General features: G+C 42.2%; 3 protein-coding genes and 1 pseudogene across 3 annotated transcripts; 1 reads left to right on the top strand and 3 right to left on the bottom strand.

The window, feature by feature from the left end:
• Window positions 1-5,457: 5,457 nt before the first annotated feature.
• LOC135644944 (acidic endochitinase SE2-like) lies at window positions 5,458-6,539 on the bottom strand. The gene has a single exon (XM_065162929.1). The coding sequence runs from the start codon at window positions 6,522-6,524 to the stop codon at window positions 5,589-5,591; it is 936 nt and encodes a 311-aa protein (XP_065019001.1). The 5' UTR covers window positions 6,525-6,539; the 3' UTR covers window positions 5,458-5,588.
• Window positions 6,540-14,607: 8,068 nt separating this feature from the next.
• LOC103996477 (uncharacterized) lies at window positions 14,608-15,168 on the bottom strand. Its single transcript, XM_009417400.1, has one exon. The coding sequence runs from the start codon at window positions 15,166-15,168 to the stop codon at window positions 14,608-14,610; it is 561 nt and encodes a 186-aa protein (XP_009415675.1).
• A 436-nt stretch (window positions 15,169-15,604) lies between these two features.
• On the top strand, window positions 15,605-16,359 carry LOC103996478 (vignain-like; annotated as a pseudogene).
• Window positions 16,360-21,608: 5,249 nt separating this feature from the next.
• On the bottom strand, window positions 21,609-22,751 carry LOC135644537 (acidic endochitinase-like). Its single transcript, XM_065162195.1, has one exon. It carries the CDS (start codon window positions 22,734-22,736, stop codon window positions 21,801-21,803), a length of 936 nt encoding a protein of 311 aa, XP_065018267.1. The 5' UTR covers window positions 22,737-22,751; the 3' UTR covers window positions 21,609-21,800.
• Between the last annotated feature and the right edge of the window lie 3,089 nt (window positions 22,752-25,840).

Below are 25,840 nucleotides of genomic sequence, written 5' to 3'. Positions count from 1 at the left end.
CCATCAACGAATCATCGGTCCCGGTCGCCTAGACGAGGTGGCTTCCATTGTGTGTCTTGGTCGTCTAGATGAGGCAACTTATACTGCCACTTCTTCCTCCCTCAAGGCTCTTCATCCGGCAGAAAAGCTCTCCCTGACGCCCTCATTGGTCGCCTCCGTGTAGCCTTTGAGGAGAACGGTGGCAAGCGCAAAGCCAACGCCCGCACCTTTCGAGCCCACCACCCGGCACCGGTTCAGCTGCTCACCGGTGCCTTCTGTTGCATACTTCTCATCGAGAGGACAAAATTTTGCCACTCCAAGCATCCTCAAACCTGACATCCCAGCACACCTTGTAGATTGATAGCCGCGCACCCCAGCACACCTTGTAGATTGCAAGTTGTGCACGAGGAGTGCCTCCTCTTGCTGCACCGACTTCAAGATCGTGGAAGCTTGCATCACTTACTCGAGAATCTGCTCTTGTTGTTGCCTCTGCTACTCCAAACGCAAGTGCCACATCTCCTGTCAAAGGTCTCCACCTCCCAAGCAAGTGCAAGGCGACCGACGACTGATGATCTGCGTTCGTGCGCAAGGCGATCCCTTCCCTTTAGTGTAGCATCCCTATTTCTTCTCTCTTAACCATGGACGATGCTCCCAAAGGAAGCACGGGTGCTGCCACCTTTGGTGATTGTTGATCAGATCACTGATTTCCTCCTAAACGAACAGCGACTATCTTCTCCCTCTGTCGCTCTGCGCCAGCGTTCGCTCACTGCAACTCTGATAGCATGAGAAAATGAAATGTAATGATAAAGCACTCTTCAATTAGTTGAATATAATATCTATTTATACATGTTAGAAGAAAGGAATCCCCTCAACTGATCAGCGAGATTTCCTCGGTTGAGACCCAATCGCTCCAGAAACAAACTTCCTTCAACTTCTCCTTTCGTCAGTAGAACTGCTCCTCCAGGCTGCACCTTCAGCCCATTGAGATCAGCTCGCCCAAACGCCTCCTTCGATAAAGATATCTGTCTAAGGATCTGAGACCTCCTAGAGGGGCGAAGAAGAAGATACCTCAACCTGCTGCAGCAATCACTACGATCCTCATTGGAGCCATCTTCCACTCTCCTTCTACAGCTGACAACTCCCTTCTCAACATATCCTCTACCTATCCTCAAAATATCTTTATCATCTACCTCTAACGCTCTAGTTATTATCCCCTCAGGGAATATATCACTTCTCAACATATAGGTCTTATCACCATCAATGTTGTTACACTCATCCCTTTTAAATTATCTAAAGATGACAACTACACATCTTGACGTGCATAATTTTCTAATCTCCTATTTGGATACGATCTACGAGGCTGTGTCAACAGCTCTCTTCATTATCCATCACAATTATCAATATCCTAGAAGACCCTAGTCTATTACTAAATCCAGCCCATAAACTATGATTATCCCAAGATCATCTCATCCTCCAAGCTATTCAAGCCTCCATCGTCAGGTTCGTCACCCCATCGTGGGGCACCTATCAACTCCTATGGACAATAGTATACGGGAGGTCGTTTGGGAAAATCATGTCGGTCACTAAAGATAGTGATCCTCGGGTGATCCTTCAGGTATGTCCCACTCAATCGGCCTTTGTGGACGACAACCCGCAAAAGGTCATTCGGGCCTATCGCTCACATGGACAAAATGCTATGTGGAGGGCATTACAACAGTTACAAACGATCCCCTCGATCGCCTAGGTTTAAAAGTCAACCCCTGATGGCTGTCCAAGGGTCGGACTTCTCTTTAAGAAAATCCTTTATACCCCACGCAACTTCACAAAGCTAATTTGAACATCAGAGAGATCGAGTCGGGTCGGGAAACTCCCCCCGATATTAACCTTTGTGCATAAACCCACTAAGAAGACCAAAGTCTATCCTAGATCCTCAAAAACTACCTTAGATTCATCGACACCACACCAACCACCTCGCTAGACAACCATGAGGGATCCTCGGACGACCTTGCAACTTTAGAATGAGATCAAATCATACCGACTATCAATTGACAACACTCAAGCAACAACAATATAATTGATAATGACAATCTCATGAGGAATAATATAATTCTCACACCTATAATTTAGGATGAATGAGTGTTGCATTGGGCTAACAGCAAGCAACATATATGGTGGGCTTCGAGCAAACCTAATGCAATTGATTTGTTGCATGATACATTCATGGCAACAATCCAGACTTAGATGAGTCATTATTTTTTTTAAGCTTTGGAGGTGGACCATCTATATTGACAGGTTACACAGATGCATATACGACAATAGATATTGATACAATAAAGTATACATTAGGTTTTGTACTTACTTTTACAAGGGGAGTTGTGTTATGGCAATCCAGATTGCAAAGGTATATTACTCTCTCCGCCACAGAGGCAGAATATATTACTACTATAGAGGTTTGCAAAGAAATATTATGGATAAAAAAATTCTTACAAAAATTATGACCGAAAAAAAAAAACTATGTAGTGTATTGTGAAAGTGAGAGCGTCATCTATTTGTGTAAGAACCCAACTTTTCAATCCAAGTCAAAGCATATAGATATACTTGAAGAGAAGCAGTTACAACTTTAGAAAATTCATACAGATGGTAATGGAGCAGATATGTTGATAAAGACCTTACCAAAAGAAAGGCAAAAGATTACCAATAGTTTGTCGGTATGATTTCATATTGAGGAGTCATGAGACAACCTCCCTTATGGGCTGAAGAGGAAGATTGTTGGGCAAATGACTCATTATTCAACTCATAGTAGGCTTTAATTATTCACAGCCCACTTTAATCTTAACTCTTTTCTCTTTTAACCAAAACACTAACTCTTTTAACCAAGAAGTATGGTTGCTAGGGCAGAAAAAGAGGGCAGCAATGGTTGTAAAAAAGAGAGAAGCAGCAGTGACAGTTGAGGAAAGAAAAACAAGAGAAGAAGGAAAGGAAAGAAGACAAGGACAATATAGAGACTATTCTCAATCATCCAAGAAGTGTTATGATATCATATTAGATCAGATTTATTGTAGATTCTTGTTGTGATCACTTGAGGAGATTTTAGATATTATGCACAATGACGTAATCCTTATATCATAGTTATTCTCTTGTGATTGTTGCTTGGGTTTTGGGCAAAAGACTCTGAGATTTGTATATTCATTATTTTTATAGTAGATTTTCTCTTGCTTACCCTATGATTTTTACCCTTCGTGTTGGAGAGATTTTTTACGTAAATTTTGATATTATATTTGACTATGATTTTCATTTAATTCTGCTACGTGTTATGATTTATTTGTTCGTATACAAAATTCTCTTTTTATCTCATCACTTAATGGTGCTTCGTCGTTCTCTATCTCATTTATTCTCTCATGTCTTAGACTATTCATTTAAAGTTCGTTAATTTTGGCTTGCATCATCCTCGTTTTTCTTTCTCCAAGTCTATACATTGTATAAGATCGAACATGAAGCTACGAAAGCAGTTCAATTCCTACTTGAAGCTACTTTTAAAGCAATGTATTTTTGTTCTAGTAAAGAAAACAAGAAGCTATTGAGCATAAGTGAAAGCATGCCACTAAATTATTTTATTCGATGATGCTAGTGCAATCTTAGTTTATGCTTTAAGCCAAGTCACTATTATAGTGCATTCACATGTCACTATCTATTTTTTCACATTGAAAGATTAACTCTTTGCATGAATGTGATATACGGTTTAGATAAATTAAGCTAAGTTCATGATAATGAAATATCAATAGAGTTAAAGGTTCCCATCTTACATCAGGTTCATATATCTAATAGGAAATATTTTGACAAAACTAGCTTTATAGTTGATCGCCACCGAGATGTCGACATGGAAGGTAAGGGTAAATCACCTCCCGACTCGATAGCATCGTGGGGCACTTGGCGGCCCTCATAGATAATAGTTCACGGGAGATCGTTCCGGTTAATTTTGTCGATCACCAAGAATAGTGGTCTCCGGGTGATCCTTCTGATATATCCCCACTCAGTTGGCCTTTGTAGACGATAACCTGTAGAGGATCGCTCGGGCCTCTCATTCACATGGACAAAATGCTATGCGGAGGGCATTATAATATTAACAAACGATCTCCTTGATCGCCTAGGTATAAAAGCCAACCCCCGACGCTTGCCCAAGGGTCAGACCTCTTTTCACAAAAACCCTTTATACCTCACACAACTCCACAAAACTAATTTGAACATCGGAGAAGTCAGGTCGGGAAACTCCGCCCGACACTAACCTTTGTGCATGAACCTGGGAAGATCGAAGTCCATCTCGAATCCTTAGAAACTATCTCAGATTCTTCGGTGCCACACTAGCTCCCTCGCCAGACAGACAGCCACGAGGGATCCTCAAATGACCTTACGTCTTCAAAAACAAGATCAAACTGTAACACTCAGCAAACAACAATATCGTTGGTAATGATAATCTCCCAGGGAATAATATAATTATCACTCCTATAATGTAGGATTAATGAGCGTCGCACTGGGTTGACAGCAAGAACATATATGGTGAGCTTCAAGCAAATCCACTGCAATTGATTCGTCGCATGATACATTCACGGCAACAGACCAAACTTAGACGAGTCATTATTTTGTTGGGTAAACCTCAATTTATTCGGACCCTAACCCAACATGAACATCGATTCAAAAATTAGGGGCATATGGCCCATTCGGAAGAAACGCATGAGGAATTATGATTAGACAACATTCCATGTTGGTTAGAAAGGTCATATTCAATGACCGAAGGCAAAGAGATGGAGGCAAAGGATGTCTCGTGTAAAAACCAATTAGAGAAGCATCATTTCTATTTAATAAAAGTCTAATAGTGAAAGCTTTCTCGTATAAAATGCTTTATTAAAAATAGAAGTATTTTTATTATGTCGAGAACATTTTTTTAAAGGTGAAGGAAGGCCTACACATCCTCGAGTTTCTTCTTTGCGGACAAAGTACGTCATCTCCGACCAAACTACGTCTTGCATGATCAAAGAAACGAATATATGAAGAAGAGCTTACAGAACAAATAATTAAAAATATAATTCCATTGTTTATAAGATAAAGTTTATTTCAATGCGATCAGCCTATAGAATGTTTTTATTAGAAACGAGAAAAACCAGCTGTTTATAATATGCAAACTTGTCTCTTAATTAACGAAGCCATCATCAATTCATGAATATTTGCTGAATTTGTTATTTGCATCAATTGTCATCGATACACCACCTTTCATGGTCCGTCTATGGGTTTATTTTAATTATTTCACGTGTCAAGCATACTTTATATATATATATATATTTTTTTTTTTATAAAATAAAAAAATAGTACTATAAATAACGGACATGATACTCGTGTACTCAAATATGATGCTCACATCTAAATTTAAATTTAAGATATATCACTTATGTATTATTTATTACTCTGACCACCTCAATGCCTCCATAAAAACACGCAATCTTTATTTTATTGGGACGCATCGTCACATCAATCTGGAACACCTTTCTATCACTGTCCCGCCTTATTCAAGACCTCGTAATCGGAAGCACACATATGGTAGTGAGTACATCGCCATCTCAAACACTGTTCCTCACGGCAGCGCCGTACCCGCTGTTGAGATCGTAGTATCTGCTCCACAGCATGATGCCGCCGTATTTGGACGCAGTCTTGATCGCCGGCAGCACCTGGGAGGTGAGGACGTCGGGCGGGATGTACCCGCTCCCGGCCGCGTCTTGCGAGGCCGGCAGCCCCAGGAAGACGGTCGATGACGACAAGCTCGACGTCCACGTCCCCCATGCGCTGCTCAGGCCGCTGACCCCCGACGAGTAGTCGCAGCCGCGGTTGTTGTAGAACTGCACCCACACGTAGTCGAAGAGCCCCGTCTGCAGCGCGTTCCCCAAGGACTGGTCCGGGTAGGGGCACTGCGGCGCCGCCGAGAGGTACACCTTGGTCCCAGCCTGGCCGCCCAAGTCGGAGAGCTGCTTCGCCAGCTCGTTGTAGTGGTCGGGGCCGCCATGCTGGATGTCGAAGTCGATGCCGTCGAGGACGGCGTCGCCCAGCGGGCGCGAACTGGACGAGCCGCCGAGGTAGTTGGCCCACAGATACGTCGCCAAGCTCGCGGCGTCGTCGGAGGAGGACAGGGAGTAGCTGCTGGAGTCGCCACCGAGGGAGAGGAGCACCTTGATGCCCTGGGACTGGCAGGCGCGGATGTCGGAGCTGAGGCCGGTGCAGGTGCCGGAGGGGGGGTCGCAGTGGCCCGCCAGGTTGAGGACGGGGGTTTGCCCGTTGCCGAAGGTGGTGAGGAAAGCCAGCATCACGTACGAGTAGATGCCGGTGTTGCAGGTGTCGGCAAGGCCGCCCTCGTTGCCGTTCTGGCCCCAGTACACGGCGATGCTGCCGGCGTGGGAACCGGCATAGCCGGCGAAGACGAGGAGGACGACGAGGAGGAGGGAGGAGAGGTTACGGGAGGCCATGGTGGATTGCCTGTGACGATTGGCGAAGGCCTCGTTCATGTTATATAGGGAAGGAGGGTGGGATGGGACCTGCACCAGGGAAGAGAAGATGACAAGGGGAAGCTGCGCTTTGGGATGAAGACAAGAAGACTTTGACTAACTCCTGGATGACTCTTAGAGGAAGTGCTCATCCACTCATCATCTTTGCTTCGTATAATTTATTTGTATTGCTGTTGTGTTCATCTGTAACTCATGTGATTTCCTTCTTTCTTTGAGGTTAAGCATGAGAAGAAACGTATCCTCGAAGTATATAAAATCTTACAACCTATATATTTCTGTGACACGCTGCGCCGCGAGCACACTTCTTCGAGTCTGCTTCGCGCACGGTTGCCACCGCCTCATTCACGCCTTCATTTATTTGGTCTTCCTCTATGGTCGATGCACCAGCGACCAACTGAGTCAATTGACTTGTGAGGGATCGAGTCGTCTCTGTGCAAACATCGTCAAGGACAGAGATAAGGATGGCGGTAGATCGATTCTTTTCGGGCATCCGAATCTAATGCGTATGCCGGTACTCTTGAACTGAGTTTGAGATGAATTCATTGACGTAATGCAGAAGGGAAACTCCGAGGAAGTCTCGTGCAGGTGAGGCTGCTGGGAATAAATGGGTCGGTCATCATCCTAAACAACCGCAGCCGATGTGTTCGGTTTGTCAGTATTCATCCTCGCAATGACGCATGAGCATCCGATCTATAATTCCAACACGTAGAGAGGGATGGAAGTGAAGTCAGTCTACCCGGTGAGAACCACGAGAAGGTCCTACGACTGCGTCTTCGCCAGGAACAACGCAGCCTAGAGGTGGCGGTGGGACAAGGACAACGACGGAGGCGAAAATGCTGGCGTTGGTGTTCAAAGATCAAAGGACTTTACATGAAGAGAGTATGGCATTGAAGAATTAAAGGTGTGGCGATTAATATACTCCAGTAACTTTATTGTGCTAACTTAGGTTCTGATGGTGTGACATGTGAGTAAGGTTCGGAGCCAATCGATGTATACTTTTGGTTCCGTCTCAGTCCGAGATGTTGGGTGGCTGTTAAGTCAGATTTCTCGAGTCCACATGTCACACCATCAGAACCTAACTTAGCACAAAAAGGTTCTTGGAGTATATTAATCGCCACACGTTTAATTCTTCATTGCCTTACTCTGTTCATGTAAAGTCCTTTGATCTTTGGCTTGCAACATGCGGTGAGCGAAATTAACGGGGGAAGAAAGACATGTTCACCTTCTTCAACCCTGCTTGCACACGGTTTCCGCTGCGCCATGGGAACGACCACGAACTTATTAGTCTTCCTCCACTCGACGCACCATCGATGAGTCAATCAATGGCCGGCGCCAGCTTAGCAGATTTCCTAATCGATTGTGACTCCTCGCCACTAAGCTAAGACCAAAGAAACTCACGAGGATCATCATCTTTGCTCCATGACTGTAAATTTCACACTCGAATATATTTTAATATCACGATACAGTTAGTCTCAAAACCTTAAGCGATTAGGAAAGAGCCAACTTCGTGTAAGGTTTATTATAAGTATTAATCCTGACATAAGGGTTTACATTAGAATTCCAACACAAACAGAGAGAGATGGAAGTCTCCCAGGTCATCTGAACCTTCTTAAAATATTAGGATGACCTCGGAGCTTCGTTGACGACAAGTCCTCATCAACAACAACACGGTCAAGAGTTGGTAGTGGGTCATGATCTACGGAGGAGAATACGTATAGGTTTGGGACCCTTCTCATCGACATTGTGTCGTTAGGTTTGGGACCCTTCTCCTCGAGCTCAAGTCTCTAGAATAAGATCGTAATCCAAGCGAAGATTTCGTAAGCTCCATCCCATTTATTCTCACAAGTCCTATTCTATTCATCTAAAGTTCACATCATCCTCATTTTTCTTTCTATTAGAGGATCATTGTCATCATCTAAAGTCTATACATATTAGAAGATTCTATTTCCCCAACTATACAAGAAAATCTCGCTGATCAAGGAAATACTCTCTTTTAACATGTATAAATAAAGATAGTGATCCCCGAGTGATCCTTCAAATAGTGATCCCCGACATGTATAAATCATGTCGGTCACTAAAGATAGTGATCCCCGAGTGATCCTTCAGATATGTCCCCAGTCAATCGGCCTTTGTGGACGATAACCCGCAAAAGGTCATTCAGGCCTATCGCTCACGTGGACAAAATGCTATGTGGAGGGCATTACAACAGTTACAAACGAACCCCTCGATCGCCTAGGTATAAAAGTCAACCTCTGATGCTTGTTCAAGGGTTTGACTTCTCTTGAAGAAAATCCTTTATACCCCATGCAACTTTACAAAGCTAATTTGAGCATCGGAGGGGTCGGGTCGAGTCGGGAAACTCCTCCCGACATTAACCTTTGTGCATGAACCCACCAAGAAGACCAAAGTCCGTCCTAGATCCTCATAAACCACCTTAGATTTGTCGGCACCACACCAACCACCTCGCCAGACAACCACGAGGGATCCTCGGACGACCTTGCAACTTTAGAATAAGACCAAATCATACCGACTATCAATTGACAACACTCAATCAACAACAATATAATTGATAATGACAATCTCGTGAGGAATAATATAATTCTCACTCCTATAATTTAAGAAAAAATGAGTGTTGCACTAGGCTAACAGCAAGCTATATATATGATGGGCTTCAAGCAAACCCAATGCAATTGATTTGTTGCATGATACATTCATGGCAACAATCCAGACTTAGATGAGTCATTATTTTGTTTAAGCTATGGAGGTGGACAATCAATGTTGACAGGTTACACAGATGCAGATATGACAATAGATATTGATACGAGGAAGTCTACATTAGGTTTTGTATTTACTTTTGCAATGGGAGTTATGTCATGGCAATCCAGATTGCAAAGGTATATTGCTCTCTTCACCATAAAGGCAGAATATATTGCTACTATAGAGGTTTGCAAGTAAATATTGTGGATAAAAGAATTCTTACAAAAATTATGACTGAAAAAGAAAAACTATATAGTGTATTGTGAAAGTCAGAGCGTCATCTATTTGTGTAAGAACCCAACTTTTCATTTCAAGTCAAAGCATATATATGTCAGGTATCATTGGATTCAAAATTTACTTGAAGAAAAGCAGTTGCAACTTTAGAAAATTCATAAAGATGATAATGGAGTAGATATGTTGATAAAGACCTTACCAAAAGAAAGGCAAAAGATATACCAATAGTTAGTTGGTATGATTTCACATTGAGGAGTCATGAGACAACCTCCCTTATGGGCTGAAGGGGGAGGTTGTTGGGCAGATGACTCATTATTCAACTCATAGCAGGCTTTAATTACCCACAACCCACTTTAGTCTTAACTCTCTTTTTTTTAAACCAAAATACTAAATCTTTTAACCAAGAAGTATGGTTGCTAGGGCAAAAAAAGAGGGGAACGGTGGTTGTAAAAAAGAGAGATGCAACAGTGACAGTTGAGGAAAGAAAAACAAGAGAAGAAGGAAAGGGAAGAAGACAAGGTCAACGTAGAGACTATTCTCAATCATCCAGTAAGTGTTCTGATCTCATATTAGATCAGAATTATTGTAGATTCCTGTTGTGATCACTCGAGGAGATTTTGGATATTATGCACAATGACGTAATCCTTATATCATAATTATTCTCTTGTGATTGTTGCTTGGGTTTTGGGCAAAAGACTATGAGATTTGTATATTCATTATTTTTATAGTAGATTTTCTCTTGCTTACCCTGTGGTTTTTACCCTTCATGTTGGAGGAGTTTTCCACGTAAATTTTGATGTTTTATTTGATTATAATTTTTATTTAATTCTACTATGTATTATGATATGCTTGTATTTGTTGGTACACAAAATTCTCTATCTCATTTATTCTCTCATGTCTTAGTCTATTCATCTAAAGTTCGTTAATTTTGGCTTGCATCATCCTCGTTTTTCTTTCTCCAAGTCTATACATAGTAGAAGATCCAACATGAAGCTACTAAAGCAGTTCAATTCCTACAGCTCCCTTCTATTGAGCTCAACACCAACTCTCTTGGAGGCTGTCAATTGCTCTAGTATTAGTTTTGCCCTTTTTGACACACTTGATGCAAGTGGAACCAAGCAGTTGAATTTTGGCAGATCACAGATATCTACTTTTAATTATATTATTCACAAAAACCCTTTATACCTCACACAACTCCATAAAACTAACTTGAACATCAGGGTCGGGAAACTCCCCCTGACACTAAACTTTGTGTAGGAACCTGGAAAGATCGAAGTCCATCCCGAATCCTCAAAAACCACCTCAGATTCATCGATGCCACACCAGCTCCCTTGCTAAACAACCACGAGGGATCCTCGAATGACCTTACGTCTTCGAGACAAGATCAAACCGTAACACCCAGCAAACAACAATATCGTTGGTAATGACAATCTCATGGGGAATAATATAATTCTCACTCCTATAATTTATGATTAATGAGCGTCGCACTGGGCTGACAGCGAGCAACATATATGGTGAGCTTCAAGCAAACCCATTGCAATTGATTTGTCCCATTATACATTCACGGCAACGGTCCAGACTTAGACGAGTCATTATTTTGTTGGGTGAACCTCAATTTATTCGGACCCTAACCTAACATGAACATTTTCTATTTAATAAAAGTCTAATAGTGAAAGCTTTCTCGTATAAAATGCTTTATTAAAAATAGATGTGCATACTGGACAAGTATTTTTATTATGTCGAGAACATTTATTTTAAAGGTGAAGGAAGGCCTACACATCCTCGAGTTTCTTCTTTGCGGACAAAGTACGTCTTCTCTGACCAAACTATGTCTTGCATGATCAAAGAAACGAATATATGAAGAAGAGCTTACAGAACAAATAATTAAAAATATAATTCCATTGTTTATATATAAAGTTTATTTCAATGCGATCAGCCTATAGAATGTTTTTATTAGAAACGAGAAAAACCTGCTGTTTATAATATACAAACTTGTCTCTTAATGAACGTAGCCATCAATTCATGAATATTTGCTGAATAATTATTTCACGAGTCAACCATACTTTATATATATTTTTTTATTTATATATAAAAAAAAATTAGTACTATAAATAAAGGACATGATACTCATGTACCCAAATATGATGCTCACATCTAAATTTAAATTTAAGATATATCACTTATGTATTATTTATTACACTGACCACCTCAATGCCTCCATAAAAACACGCAATCTTTATTTTATTGGGACACATCGTCACATCAATCTGATTTGAGTTGAGTTATCGAAAAAGGATCATAATAATTTGAATGAGCTTTATCTTGATTTCTCGTGATTTATGACTTGACTTGAAATTGTTTATGAATCAATATCTTATTTTTTGAACTCCCATATTTCTTTTGATCGTTTAAAATTTTCTAAATGAATCATGATTTTTCAGAATTATAATTTTTATGATTCATAATAAATTGAAAAATTTTATATGCATATCTTATTCTCCTATAAGATTGAATGAATTTTATCTATATCATGATTTCCTAAGAATTATTTTTATTATTTATTTAAGAGGAGATTTGTTAAAATGAATCATGGTTTCTCTTGATTTCTTGCAATTATAACTTAAATTTTTTTTTATAAATCAAGATTGTCTACTATGATTCTTTCTTTTCTCAATTTGAGTTATCGAAACAAAAACACAATATGTCTCTTAATATTCACAATTTGTCTTCATGATTTGTATGTCTTGTTGGTGTTAACAACCTTAAGTCGTGGCCTCGGGGCCAACGTGACTTGGTTCGGATCCGAATGATTAGGGATCTTCCTGGGCGACCCTTGAGACTGTTGAGGTGGCCGACTACGGTGGTCCGATCGCGACGGGACAACCGTTTCCTCTGGAAGGGAACTCTTCGCCTGGGCACGCGGTGGGAGGCGCTCCGTCTTCGTCCTTGCGCACAGGTTAGGTCGGGAGGCTCGACCCGACCCCTCCGACGATCAAGTGAGTGAACGGTCACAGGGAGTTTTTCTCACATGATTCTCCTCCACTCTTTCTGAGCGCGAGGGTTTTTATAGGGAAGGTTACCGTTGCCTGATGTGCCCGCTTGCAGGGAGCATGATCATACTCCTGGTAACGTCTGACACCAGTGTTAGCATGGCGTGAAGGACCGGGCTCGCGCAGGATGTTAATATGCCTCGGTCGGCGTTCCAGTATGTTTTGGTCAAGTGCTGTTAGGTCAACCGAGGCGTCATCCGGGCACAGCTAACGTTAACCCTCATCCCATCGCCATTATTGCCCTTATCATATCCCCCCCCTCCCCTCCCTGAAGGAAGCTATGCGTTGGTTGTTGTAAGGGGGGGGGGGGGGGGGGGGGGTGGGGGGGTCCGAGGCATGGCTTCAGCTTTAAGAAATTGTCCCTGTCGGGCGGTAGCCGGTCCGTTACCAAGGGTGTGGGAATCGTGGAGTTTAGCAATCGAGGAGAGCTGGGGGCGCAGCGATGGTCTCGGGCAATGTGCAACCGAGAAGCACGACTCAGTCGGGCGGGCCAAGCAAAGGTGGTCTCGGGCAACATGCAGCCCGAGGAGCACGACTCAAACGGGCAGGCCGAGTAGAGGTGGTCTCGGGCAATATGCAACCGAGGAGCACGACTCAAACGGGCAGGCCGAGCAGAGGTGGTCTCGGGCAACATGCAGCCGAGGAGCACGACTCAGGCGGGCAAGCCGCGCATAGGTGGTCTCGGGCAACATGCAACCGAGGAGCACGACTCAGTCGGGCAGGCCGAGCAGATGTAGTCTCGGGCAACACGTAACCGAGGAGCACGACACAATCGGGCAGGCTGAGCAGAGGTGGTCTCGGGCAACATGCAACCGAGGAGCACGACTCAGGCGGGCAGGCCGCGCAGAGGTGGTCTCGGGCAACACGCAACCGAGGAGCACAACTCAATCGAGCAGGTCGCGCAGATGTGGTTTCGGGTAACATGCAGTCAAGGAGCACGACTCAAGCTGGCAGGCCGCGCAAAGGTGGTCTCGGGCAACATGCAGTCGAGGAGCACGACTCAGGCAAGCAGGCCATTGAATCTGAAGATAACACCTCGGGCTCCGGGCGGGTGCTCGAGTTTCCCATCGCTCGATCTTCCAGCGGGGCCGGTCGAACCTGAAGCGACGCCGGGAGCTCTGGGGGTATCGTGTGAGCCCGATCGGGCGGCACTTGTTGCAGCAGTGGTTGGATCGTAGGTAGGTGCGCTGGATTCGGGCTGGATTAGAAATGAGCGGGATATGATGGATGATGCATTCGACTTCATCGAAAGAAATGGAGGGATCACAACAGAGGAAAACTATCCTTATGTAGCTCAACAAGAATGATGCTCTTTCAGAGGACTAAAATTGTAACTGGCTTAGGATAACTTATACCAAATTATTCCAACACTGAACCAAGCATACTCTAGGAGATCTTAAAATTTCCGAAAAAGGATAACAGAATCATTAGAAACCTTACTAAAAGAATTCATTTTCGAAGAAAACTACATTTTTTAAAAAAACTAAGAAAGAAACGCGGCAGGATGCTCAAACATCCTGTCAATGCTTGATTAAACTTGCAAAAAGCTACTGCATCATTCACATGCTCACTTCATAACAGTTATTTACAGAAAAAAAAAAAATGGTTTCCAATATTAAAGACCTCTCAAGAAAAATCATACATCGAAAAATATTTTTTAGACATTGATCAGGAATTGGTGTAAGTCAAAAGTCTAGAAATTTCCACATAATACTTCGATGTTGAGTTCAAGAATGCAAACCTAACAATGAAAAGCATAATAAATTCTGCAAATAAACTGCCATTAAGTTCTTTGAAAGAGAAAAATCAGGAACATCAGGCAAAATGCATATGTGAATTCTGATTAAACAATGAGGAAAAAGATTATATTTCGATAATGCATTTGGAAAATTTTATATATACACTTTTGCTTTTCCTCTCTATAATGCAAATGTGAATTCTGGTTAAACAATGCGGGAAAAACTATATTTCAATTGATAGATTTGGACATGATTAAAACATTGCTGTAAACAACAGATGAGTTTCGAAAGTCTCACAGGATATTATGGAGATATAATTCCAAATGCAATGGATATCAACTCATTAGACAGGAGGAAACCATCTGGATCACTGAGCCGAATGGATGCAACTCCATTACCCATTTCATCATTATCCTCACTCATCTTCAACTCAAACTCAGGGTAAGACAACGTATTTCTATCATCATCCATGACAACCACATGCCCACTCTCTACATACTGCCTCAAGGCTTGGCACAAAGAGCGTGCCAGGCTCTTCCCAAAGCATTTTGCAAAGCCCCTCAGGTCAAGACCTTTTGCCGTTCTCAAGGACAGCATCACAACATCCATTGACATGTCCTTTGTGTCGACACTGATGTCCTCATGAAGCACTACCAATCCATCTTCCAACTTGTGCACCCATTCCTCGTACTCCTTCAATCTTCTTGGCCTTGAAAACCTCATGTCATTGATGTAGCTTGCAGATCCAAGGCCAAATCCATAGAAAGATCTGTTCAGCCAGTAGGTGAGATTGTGCTTGCACTCATACCGATCCTTGCAGTAGCTACTGATCTCATAGTGGCTATAACCTGCCCCAGAAAGCATCCGTGAAGCAGTCCTGTAAAAATCTTTAGTCTTATTTATGCTACATTTTGATCAATATAATTCATCGAGCTATATGAGGCTTCATAATATCCATCTCTTTCCCTAATCAAACGCTAATTGCGATTTGGATATCCAACCTCACAGTTCCCATTTCTATAGGACTACACACTCTTCTCCCATATTGGCTTGGAAGCTTCTGCCCGAACCCATGCACATCAAACTACCCGAAGAGGATACCTTTTCGACGTATGCATGCATGCATGCATCGCTTAAGAAGATGCCAATAACAGTTACGTAAAATGAGCCTCTCCCATGCCCATGCCCTAATCTCCTAACCGCCCAGTCGTCATGCTTCACTCCCAACATCTCTATAGATACCTCCTTCGAACCATAAACCTACTTCCATCCTGTTTTTGGTTTCTCCTCGTTCACCACCATGGGGAGAGGATTCTTGTTCGCTGCCTTTCTCGTTGCGGTAGCATTCTCCGGCTTGCCCATCGTTGGGGATGACATCGACATCGCGTCGGAGGATAAGCTCTTGGACTTGTACGAGAGGTGGCAGAGCCACCATGGCGTGTCACGCAGCGTCGACGAGAAGCGCATCCGCTTTGATGTTTTTAAAGAGAACGCTAACTACGTGTTCGCGTCCAACAAGAAAGCCAAGCCTTACAAGCTTAGCCTCAACAAGTTCGGCGATACGGCGAGGGAGGAGTTCAAGAGGACGTACGCAGGGACGAGGATTCGTCGCCGCAGCACTCTCAGAGGAAGCGCGAACCTCAAAGGGTACTTCTTATACAAGAACGTCACCAATGTAACTCCCACCGTCGACTGGAGGCAGAAGGGTGCCGTCACTGCTATCAAAGACCAAGGCAAATGCGGTGAGCTCAAAATATTTTATTTTTGTTGATGTTCTCGATCGAAATAAATGAAAATTTAGTATGAATTATTGCAGGAAGTTGCTGGGCCTTCTCGACAGTAGTTTCGGTGGAGGGAATAAACCAGATCAGAACCGACGAGCTTATCTCCTTGTCAGAGCAACAACTGGTGGATTGCGACACCAACACCAACAAAGGGTGCGATGGAGGTATGATGGATGATGCATTGGACTTCATCGAATGAAATGGAGGGATCACAACAGAGGAAAACTATTCAAATAAAAACGTCTTCATGACTCACGTGCATGCCATGTGACGACGTCCCCCGATGGTCACAATTATTGTACGAGAAGCACTGTTCATCGATAGATAACATGCAAATATCGTTTCTTATCGCTGTGGCTAATTGCGCGTGAGACAGACAGACTCGAGTTTCCAAGTAGGGTCCACTGGGGTCAACCAAGCCGGGGCTCACCGTGCTTCCTATCGTGACTTTAAATCACACCTTCTTGATCTTGATGCTTCGAGTAGCTTCTTATTAAAATCAAATAAAAATGCACGTTGTGGTCTTTTTCTAATCAAATAAATATGCAGACACTATCGCTACTGATTGGAGTTGTGACTCGAGTCGTCATTATGCGAATCCAATTTGGTTTAGGTCATAGGTAAAATTCATGATTTCCTCATTCATAAATACTATTGTTTACATCGGCTTTGAGACAGATCGACGTATTTGGGTGATTGATTGGGAGAAATTTGCAGAGACCTGATCAAGATCTATGTAGAAGTATTATTGGACGGTCCCCGTTTACGGATCTGATCACGGGTTCGTTGATTGTAGATACCATAAACGGCAGTGATGGAGCTCGTTCCATCACGCGACCCACGGCCCATTTAGATATTTAGATTCGTTGAACCACGTGGTCCTGAGCCTCGTCCAAGTCACCATTAGTCGTGTTCTACCTCGGCCACTCGCCCTACCCAGCGATTGGCCTTTTGTCTGTCGCACGTGTGTGGGTCACGCTGGGCCCGGCGTCTGCCGCCGCGCCTCGCCCTCTGATGCCCAATCAACGGTTCAAAGATGCGGAAAGGATAACCTATGGCGGACGCAGAACTTGTTTTGGTACTATAAACCTTTACGCGGCTTTTGATGTATCTATCGGAGTTTTGGAGTAAATGCAAATGTGGCATCGGCTGCCACCTCACCGCGTATGAGAGGCACGCACGGAATACTCGTAGAAGTAGGATTTCAGGGATATTAGTATATTACCAATTTTAATTTCATATTATTCTGTGATAAATCCGGCACTCGTAAGAAGGTTACTGCGTATCTGGAAAATCCTCTCTCATAATGAGAGGGACATGTTAGTGTATTCAAGCTAAAGCTACTTCTTCAATTATTGTTCTTATCTTCTGTTATTTCTATCATGGTATCAGAGCCACTTGCCTAGAGCAAGCTCTCTTCTCGTTGTTGACTCATCTGTTGCTTCTCCACCTTCGACGGTAAAAGAAAAAGCTTTCTACTACTGCTTTTCCATCGTCAGGTTATCGGTGCGATAAATTTTTCCTCCTCGGTGAATGGCAACTATCTTCTCCACTGCACCAATGTCCGTTCCCTTTTGCTGTGGCATAAATCTTTCCTCCTCGGTGAACGACAACTATCTTCTCCACTACCACTCTGCTATTCTCCTCTTAGGTAGTCACCTCCTATTCTCCTCTCTTTTTCTCCTCCTCAAATAGTAGGCTTAGAGATTTGAGAAGCGTCGCAGTCCTACTATGTAATCACCTCTAGAGCGGAGAACGCTTGACCTCATTCATCCACTTCTACAGATCTGTAGGGGGGATATACGATCTCCCTAGGTAACACAACTATCTCACACGTGATTTTCTTTTTCGTGTATTTTGCACACAAATCTTCGCATAACAACGAATATATTATTAAAAAATATTAGAGATTTTATTTTTTGTTCTTCCGTTGCACATGTAATCTCGTACCCTAGATTTCCCAACAAGACCATGAGCCAAAACTTTAAATTTATATTTAAAATAATATTTATGAATAAAATAAATAATGTGAGGAGTATTTATCGGTTCATGCACATTATTTTGGATATAAATTGATATGCATGAACTAGACTTATTATCCACTTTATTCATGAATAAAGTAGACATTATCCAAAATAATATGCATGAATATTGAATAAATATGTATATCCAAAATTTATTTAAATCGATTCAGAAAATAAAATGACATGAGAATGCATGAACCTAAAATGGTACATAAACATAGTAGACAGCCAACCATACTATTGAAGTTGCCAACCAACGAAGGTGCCAATATATATATATATATATATATATATATATATATATATATATATATATATATATATATATATATATATATATATATATATATATATATATATATATATATATATATATATATATATATATATAAATCCGTGTTCCTTCCAGAAAAGCAGAAATCCGTGTTCAATTCGAAGATGTTCGAGGTGATATCTTCAAATGTATGGCCTTGGAAAATTCGGTTAATGAGACTGTCAGCTAACTAATTTTCTTTTAAAAAGTTTACAGTTTCTCTTGTTCAGTCTCCAGTTCAAGCAATAATGTCCGACCTCACAAATTTCTGATGACAATTCACTTCAGCAATATGCATATAAAATCTCTCAATTCACTTCATAATGAATTGAGAGATTTTATATGCATATCTTGTTCTTCTAACATTGAATGAATTTTATCAATATCAAGATTTTTTAAAATTCTTTTCGTTATTTATTTAAGAGGAGATTTGTTAAAATGAATCATAGTTTCTCTTGATTTCTCATAATTATAACTTGAAAATTCTTTTTATAAATCAAGATTTTCTATTATGATTCTTTCTTTTCACTATTTGAGTTATCAAAAAATAATCATAATAATTTAAATAAGCTTTATCTTGATTTCTCATTATTTATAATTTGAAATCGTTTATGAATCAAGATCTTGTTTTTTGAACTCCCATATTTCTTTTTACCGTTTACTAAAGAAGAAAATTTCCTAAATGAATTATAATTTTTTAGAATTATAATTTTTATGATTCATAATGAATTGAGAGATTTTATATGCATATCTTATTCTCCTATAAGATTGAATGAATTTTATTTATATCATGATTTTCTAAGAATTCTTTTCATTATTTATTTAAGAGGAGATTTGTTAAAATGAATCCTGGTTTCTCTTGGTTTCTTGGAATTATAACTTAAATTTTTTTTTTATAAATCAAGATTTTCTACTTGGTTTCTATCACTGTCTCGCCTTATTCATGACCTCGTAATCGGAAGCACACTTCTCTATTTTACCATATGGTTTTTACCCTTCACGTTTGAAGGATTTTTCATATAAATCTTGATGTCCAATTTAATTATGATTTTCATTTAATTCCACTACATATTACGATCTATTTTTATTTGTTCATATACAAAATTCTCTTTTTATCCCATCACTTTTGTGGTGCTTCGCCGATCTCTATCTCATTTATTCTTCCATGTCTTAGTCTATTCATCTAAAGTTCATTAATCTTTGGCTCGCATCATCCTCGTTTTTCTTTCTCCAAGTCTATACATATTAGAAGATCCAACATGAAGCAATGAAAGCAGTTCAATTCCTACAGCTCCCTTCTATTGAGCTCAACACCAACTCTCTTGGAGGCTGTCAATTGCTCTAGTATTAGTATTAGTATTTGGCAGATCACTGATATCTACTTTTAATTTGTTTGTTGCTACGGGTCCATTAGCAACTCAGTTTGTTCCATAGTTTTAAAGCAATGTATTTTTTGTTCTAGTAAAAAGAACATGAAGCTATCGAGCATGCGTGACAGCATGCCACTAAATTATTTTATTTGATGATGCTAGTGCAGTCTTAGTTTATGCTTTAAGCCAAGTAACTATTATAGTGCATTCACATGTCACTATCTATTTTTTCAGATTGAAAGATTAACCCTTAGCATGAATGTGATATATATGGTTTAGATAAATTAAGGTAAGTTCATGATAATAAAATATTGATAGAGTTAAAAGCTTCCTATCTTACGTCAGGTTCTTGCAAGGAAATATTCTGATGACAAAACTAGCTTTATAGTTGATCGCCATCTAGATGTCGACATCGAAGGTAAGGGTAAATCACCTCCTGACTCAATAGTATTGTGTGGCACCTATCGAATCCTCATGGATAATAGTTCACAGGAGACTGTTTCGACTAATTTTATCGATCATCAAGGATAATGGTCCCCGGGTGATCCTTTGGATATGTCTCCACTTAATTGGCATTTGTAGATGACAACCCGTAGAAGGTTATTCGAGCCTTTTGCTCACATAGATAAAATGCTATGCGAAGGGCATTGCGATAGTTACAAACGATCCCCTTGATCGCCCAGGTATAAAAGTCAGCCCCCGACACTTGCTTAAGGGTCGGACCTCTCTTTAAAAAAATTCTTTATACCTCACACAACTCCACAAAACTAACTTAAACATCGGATGAGTCAGGTTGGAAAATTCTCCCAACACTAACCTTTGTGTAGGAACTTGGGAAGATCGAAGTCTATCTTGGATCCTCCGAAACCACCTCATATTCCTCGATGCCACACTAACAATCTCATCAGACAACCACGAGGGATCCTCAAATGACCTTACGCAACACTCGGCAAACAACAATCTCATGGAAAATAATATAATTCTCACTCCTATAATTTAGGATGAATGGGCGTCGCACTGGGCTCATAGCAAGCAACATATATGGTGAGGTTCATGCAAACCTACTGCAATTGATTTGTCACATGATACATTCACGGCAACATGAACATCAATTCAAAAATGAGGGGCATATGACCCATTAGGCCGATGGTGGTCGAGGGTCGGAGCGATGGTGACGGAGGCAAAGGTATAGCAATAGGAGGCGATGACCGAAGAGACAACAAAGATTAGGGATTATAGTGACAAATCCAACGACGATTGAATATAAGTGGAGGAATATAAAATGCTCCAATAAAAATAGTTGTGCATACAGGACAAGTATTTTTATTATGTTGAGAACAAGTATTTTAAAGGTGAAGGCCTACACATCCTCAATTTTCTTTTTTGTGGACAAAGCACGTCTTCTCTGACCAAACTATGACTTGCATGATCAAAGAAACGAATATGAAGAAGAGCTTACAGAACAAATAATTAAAAATATAATCCCCTGACTATTAATTTTCCATTGTTTATATATAAAGTTTATTTCAATGTGATCAGCATATAGAATGTTTTTATTAGATGCGAGAAAAACCTGCTGTTTATAATATACAAACTTGTCTCTTAGTTAACATAGCCATCAATTCATGAATTGCATCAATTGTCATCAATACAACACCTTACATGGCCCGTCTATGGGTTTATTTTAATTATTTCACGTGTCAAGCATACTTTATTTTAATTTATATATATATATTTTTATAAAATAAAAAAAATTAGTACTATAAATAACGGACATGATACTCATGTACCCACCAAATATGATGCTCACAGCTAAATTTCAATTTAAGATGTATCACTTATGTATTATTACATTGACCACCTCAATGCCTCCATAAAAACACGCAATCTTTATTTTATTGGGACGCAACGTCACATCAATCTGGAACACGGTTCTATCGCTGTCCCGCCTTATTCATGACCTCGTAATCGGAAGCACACATATGGTAGTTAGTACATCGCCATCTCAAACACTGTTACTCACGGCGGCGCCGTACCCGCTGTTGCGATCGTAGTATCTGCTCCACAGCATGATGCCACCGTAGTTCGACGCAGTGTTGATCGCCGGCAGCACCTGGTTGGTGAGGTCGTCGGGCGGGATGTACCCGCTCCCGGCCGCGTCCGGCGAGGCCGGCAGCCCCAGGAAGACGGACGACGACGGCAAGCTCGACGTCCAAGTCCCCCATGCGCTGCTCAGGCCGCTGACCCCCGACGAGTAGTCGCAGCTGGGGTTGTTGTAGAACTGCACCCACACGTAGTCGAAGAGCCCCGTCTGCAGCGCGTTCCCCACGTACTGGTCCGGGTAGGGGCACTGCGGCGCCGCCGAGAGGTACACCTTGGTCCCCGCCTGATTACTAAAGTCGGAGAGCTGCTTCGCCAGCTCGTCGTAGTGGTCGGGGCCGCCCTGCTCGATGTCGAAGTCGATGCCGTCGAGGACGGCGTCGCCCAGCGGGCGCGAGCTGGACGAGCCGCCCAGGTAGTTGTCCCATAGGTACGTTGCCACGCTCGCGGCGTCGTCGGAGGAGGACAGGGAGTATCTGCCGGAGCCGCCACCGAGGGAGAGGAGCACCTTGATGCCCTGGGACTGGCAGGCGCTGATGTCGGAGCTGAGGACGGTGCAGGTGCCGGAGGGGGGGTCGCAGTGGCCCGCCAGGTTGAGGACGGGGGTTTGCCCGTTGCCGAAGGTGGTGAGGAAAGCCAGAATCACATACGAGTAGATGCCGGTGTTGCAGGTGTCGGCAAGGTCGCCCTCGTTGCCGTTCTGGCCCCAGTACACGGCGATGCTGCCGGCGTGGGAGCCGGCAGAGAAGGCGAAGACGAGGAGGGCGACGAGGAGGAGGGAGGAGAGGTTTCGGGAGGCCATGGTGGATTGCCTGTGACGATTGGCGAAGGCCTCGTTCATGTTATATAGGGAAGGAGGGTGGGATGGGACCTGCACCAGGGAAGAGGAGATGACAGGGGGAGGCTGCGCTTTGGGATGAAGCCAAGAAGACTTTGACTAACTCTTGGATGACTCTTAGAGGAGGTGCTCATCCACTCATCATCTTTGCCTCGTATAATTTATTTGTATCGCTGTTGTGTTTATCTGTAACTCATGTGATTTCCATCTTTCTTTTAGGTTAAGCATGAGAAGAAACGTATCCTCGAAGTATATAAAAATCTTACAATCTATTATATTTCTGTGACGCACTCCGCCGCGAGCAGACTTCTTCGAGTCTGCTTCGCGAACGGTTGCCACCGCCTCATTCACGCCTTCATTTATTTGGTCTTCCTCCATGGTCGATGCACCAGCGACCAACCGAGTCAATTGACTTGTGAGGGATCGAGTCGTCTCTGTGCAAACATCGCCAAGGACAGAGATAAGGATGGCGGTAGATCGATGTTTTCGGACATCCGACTCTATTCGATCTATCTAATGCGTATGCAGGTACTCTTGAACTGATTTTGAGACTGAATTCATTGACGTAATGCAGAAGGAAAACTCCGAGGAAGTCTCGTGCAGGTGAGGCTGCTGGGAATAAATGGGTCGGTCATTATCCTAAACAACCGCAGCCGATGTGTTCGGTTTGTCAGTATTCATCCTCGCAATGACGCATGAGCATCCGATGTATAATTCCAACACGTAGAGAGGGATGAAAGTGAAGTCAGTCTCCCCGGTGGGAACTACGAGAAGGTCCTGCGACCGAGTCTTCGCCAGGAACAACGACGGTGGGATAAGGACAAAGACGGAGGAGAAAATGCTCTCATTGGTGTTCCTCCATAGTCAAACGATGCACCAGCGACTGGCTGAGGCAATCGACTCAATAAATCTGACTTTAACAGATACCCAACATCTCGGACTGAGACGGAGTCAAAAGTAAACATTGATTGGCTCCGAACCTTACTCACATGTCACACCATCAGAACCTAAGTTAGCACAAAAAAGTTATTGGAGTATATTAATCGCCACACCTTTAATTCTTCAATGCCATGCTCTGTTCATGTAAAGTCCTTTGATCTTTGGCTTGCAACATACGGTGAGCGAAATTAATGGGGGAAGAAAGACGTGTTCGCCTTCTTCAACCCTGCTTGCACACGGTTTCCGCTGCGCCATGGGAACGACCACTAACTTCTTAGTCTTCCTCCATACTCGACGCACCATCGATGAGTCAATTAATGGTCGGCGCCAGCTTAGCAGATTTCCTAATCGATTGTGACTCCTCGCCACTAAGCTGAGCTCCCCCCGCGAACAAAGAAGCTTACGAGGATCATCATCTTTGTTCCATGGCTATAAATTTCACTTTCGTAATATATTTTAATATCACGATAAGAATTATGATTGAGATACAGTTAGTCTCAAAACCTTAAGCTATTAGGAAAGAGCCAAATACGTGTAAGGTATATTAAGTATTAATCCTGACATAAGGGTTTACGTTAGAATTCCAACACACACACAGAGAGAGATGGAGGTGATGGAAGTCTCCCAGGTCACCTGAACCATCTTAAAACATTAGGGTGAGCTCGGAGCTTCGTTGATGACAAGTCCTCATCAAGAACAACACGGTCAAGAGTTGGTAGTGGGTCATGAACTACGGAGGAGAATACGTATAGGCATCGACATTGTGTCGTTAGGTTTGGGGCCCTTCTCCTCGAGCTCAAGTCTCTAGAATAAGATGGTAATCCAAGTGAAGATTTCGTCAATCTCTATCCCATTTATTCTCCCATGTCTTAGTCTATTCATGTAAAGTTCTTTGATCTTTGGCTTGCATCTTCATCGTTTTCCTTTCTCCTCGAAATCTTTACATATTATATGGTCCTGCACACAAGTTCTCACGCAACATGATGCTATGAAAGCAGCTCAATTCCTACAGCTCTCTTGTATTGAGCTCAACACAAACTCTTTGAAGGTTCTCAACATTTCCAAGGGGATCACTCTTACACCTTTGATGTAAGTGGAATCAAGCACTTACCCCGGTCTAGTAATTTTTGTAAGACATACGCTGACACATTTTGGTAGATCACAGATCTTCATATTTTTATTTGTTGCTATGGCTTCATTAGCAGCTCAGTTTGTTCCACAGTTTTAAAGCAATAATTTTTATTTTACTTTGAGAAAATGAAGCTATGAAGCATGCCTCAAAGCATATCAATAAAGTATTTATATTCGATGATGCTAACAATGAATGTGCCGCCACACTGGGCTGATAGCATGCTAAATATACCGTGGGCTTCGAGCAAGCCTAGTGCTTGATTTGTTGCATGACCCATTCACCACAATCGTTCAAACCTAGACGACTCATTATTTTGCTGGGCTAAGTTCCATCGAACTCGCCAATTGATTCGGACTCGAACCTAACATGAACATCGAGTAAAAAGCTAGTGTCATAATGAGTCTCATCATAAGACTGACTCATTTGAAAGAAATGCATGAGAAATTGTAATCAAGACAACATGTCATCATCCATGTTCGTCGGAAAGGGTCATATTCACAGACCAAAGGCATCCGAATGGGAAGCGAGAGACGGAGAAAGGCGAATCCAACTTTCTGGTGATGGATCCTCATCAACAGAGATGAGAAAGGAGATAGATAGAAGGACAAGTCTTTTTGAAGTGTTGGATACGAGGAAGATATTGTTGACTTCATTGGTGGCTACAATTCATTTGCTGACTCCCGACATATGGACAGCATAAGTTCCCTCCGAATCTGATGCACTTTGACACGAAATATCAATCAAAAAATATATATCTATTTGCATGAGCCAATTGTTGACGAAGAGGACTTGACCGCACATCAGTGACGTGCGCGCTGTTTCAGTGTGTGTTGAGGAGCGCATGCATCATGCATGGCAAGTTTCATCTCGTTCTTATTCGATATATTATTGCTGTTGATAGTGTGGCTTTGGAGCTTGACACTTGCCCGGTTCTTCTTCCTCGAAAGTCTTCCTTCTCTTTTGACTCGTGGCTCCAAGGAAAAGACCCAAGAGAAAGCGAAAAGGGGACAAAGGCATATGCTCATGTTCTTCTTCC

This window comes from Musa acuminata, chromosome BXJ3-8 (genome assembly GCF_036884655.1).
Source record: "Musa acuminata AAA Group cultivar baxijiao chromosome BXJ3-8, Cavendish_Baxijiao_AAA, whole genome shotgun sequence".
In the NCBI taxonomy this organism is placed as follows: Eukaryota; Viridiplantae; Streptophyta; class Magnoliopsida; order Zingiberales; family Musaceae; genus Musa; species Musa acuminata.
This window is presented reverse-complemented; position numbering and strand designations above follow the sequence as displayed.

Bases quoted from the DNA above. Each gene is read 5' to 3' on its own strand.
- LOC135644944 (XM_065162929.1), bottom strand. From the start codon at position 6,524: ATGAACGAGGCCTTCGCCAATCGTCACAGGCAATCCACCATGGCCTCC.
- LOC103996477 (XM_009417400.1), bottom strand. From the start codon at position 15,168: ATGCTTTCTGGGGCAGGTTATAGCCACTATGAGATCAGTAGCTACTGC.
- LOC135644537 (XM_065162195.1), bottom strand. From the start codon at position 22,736: ATGAACGAGGCCTTCGCCAATCGTCACAGGCAATCCACCATGGCCTCC.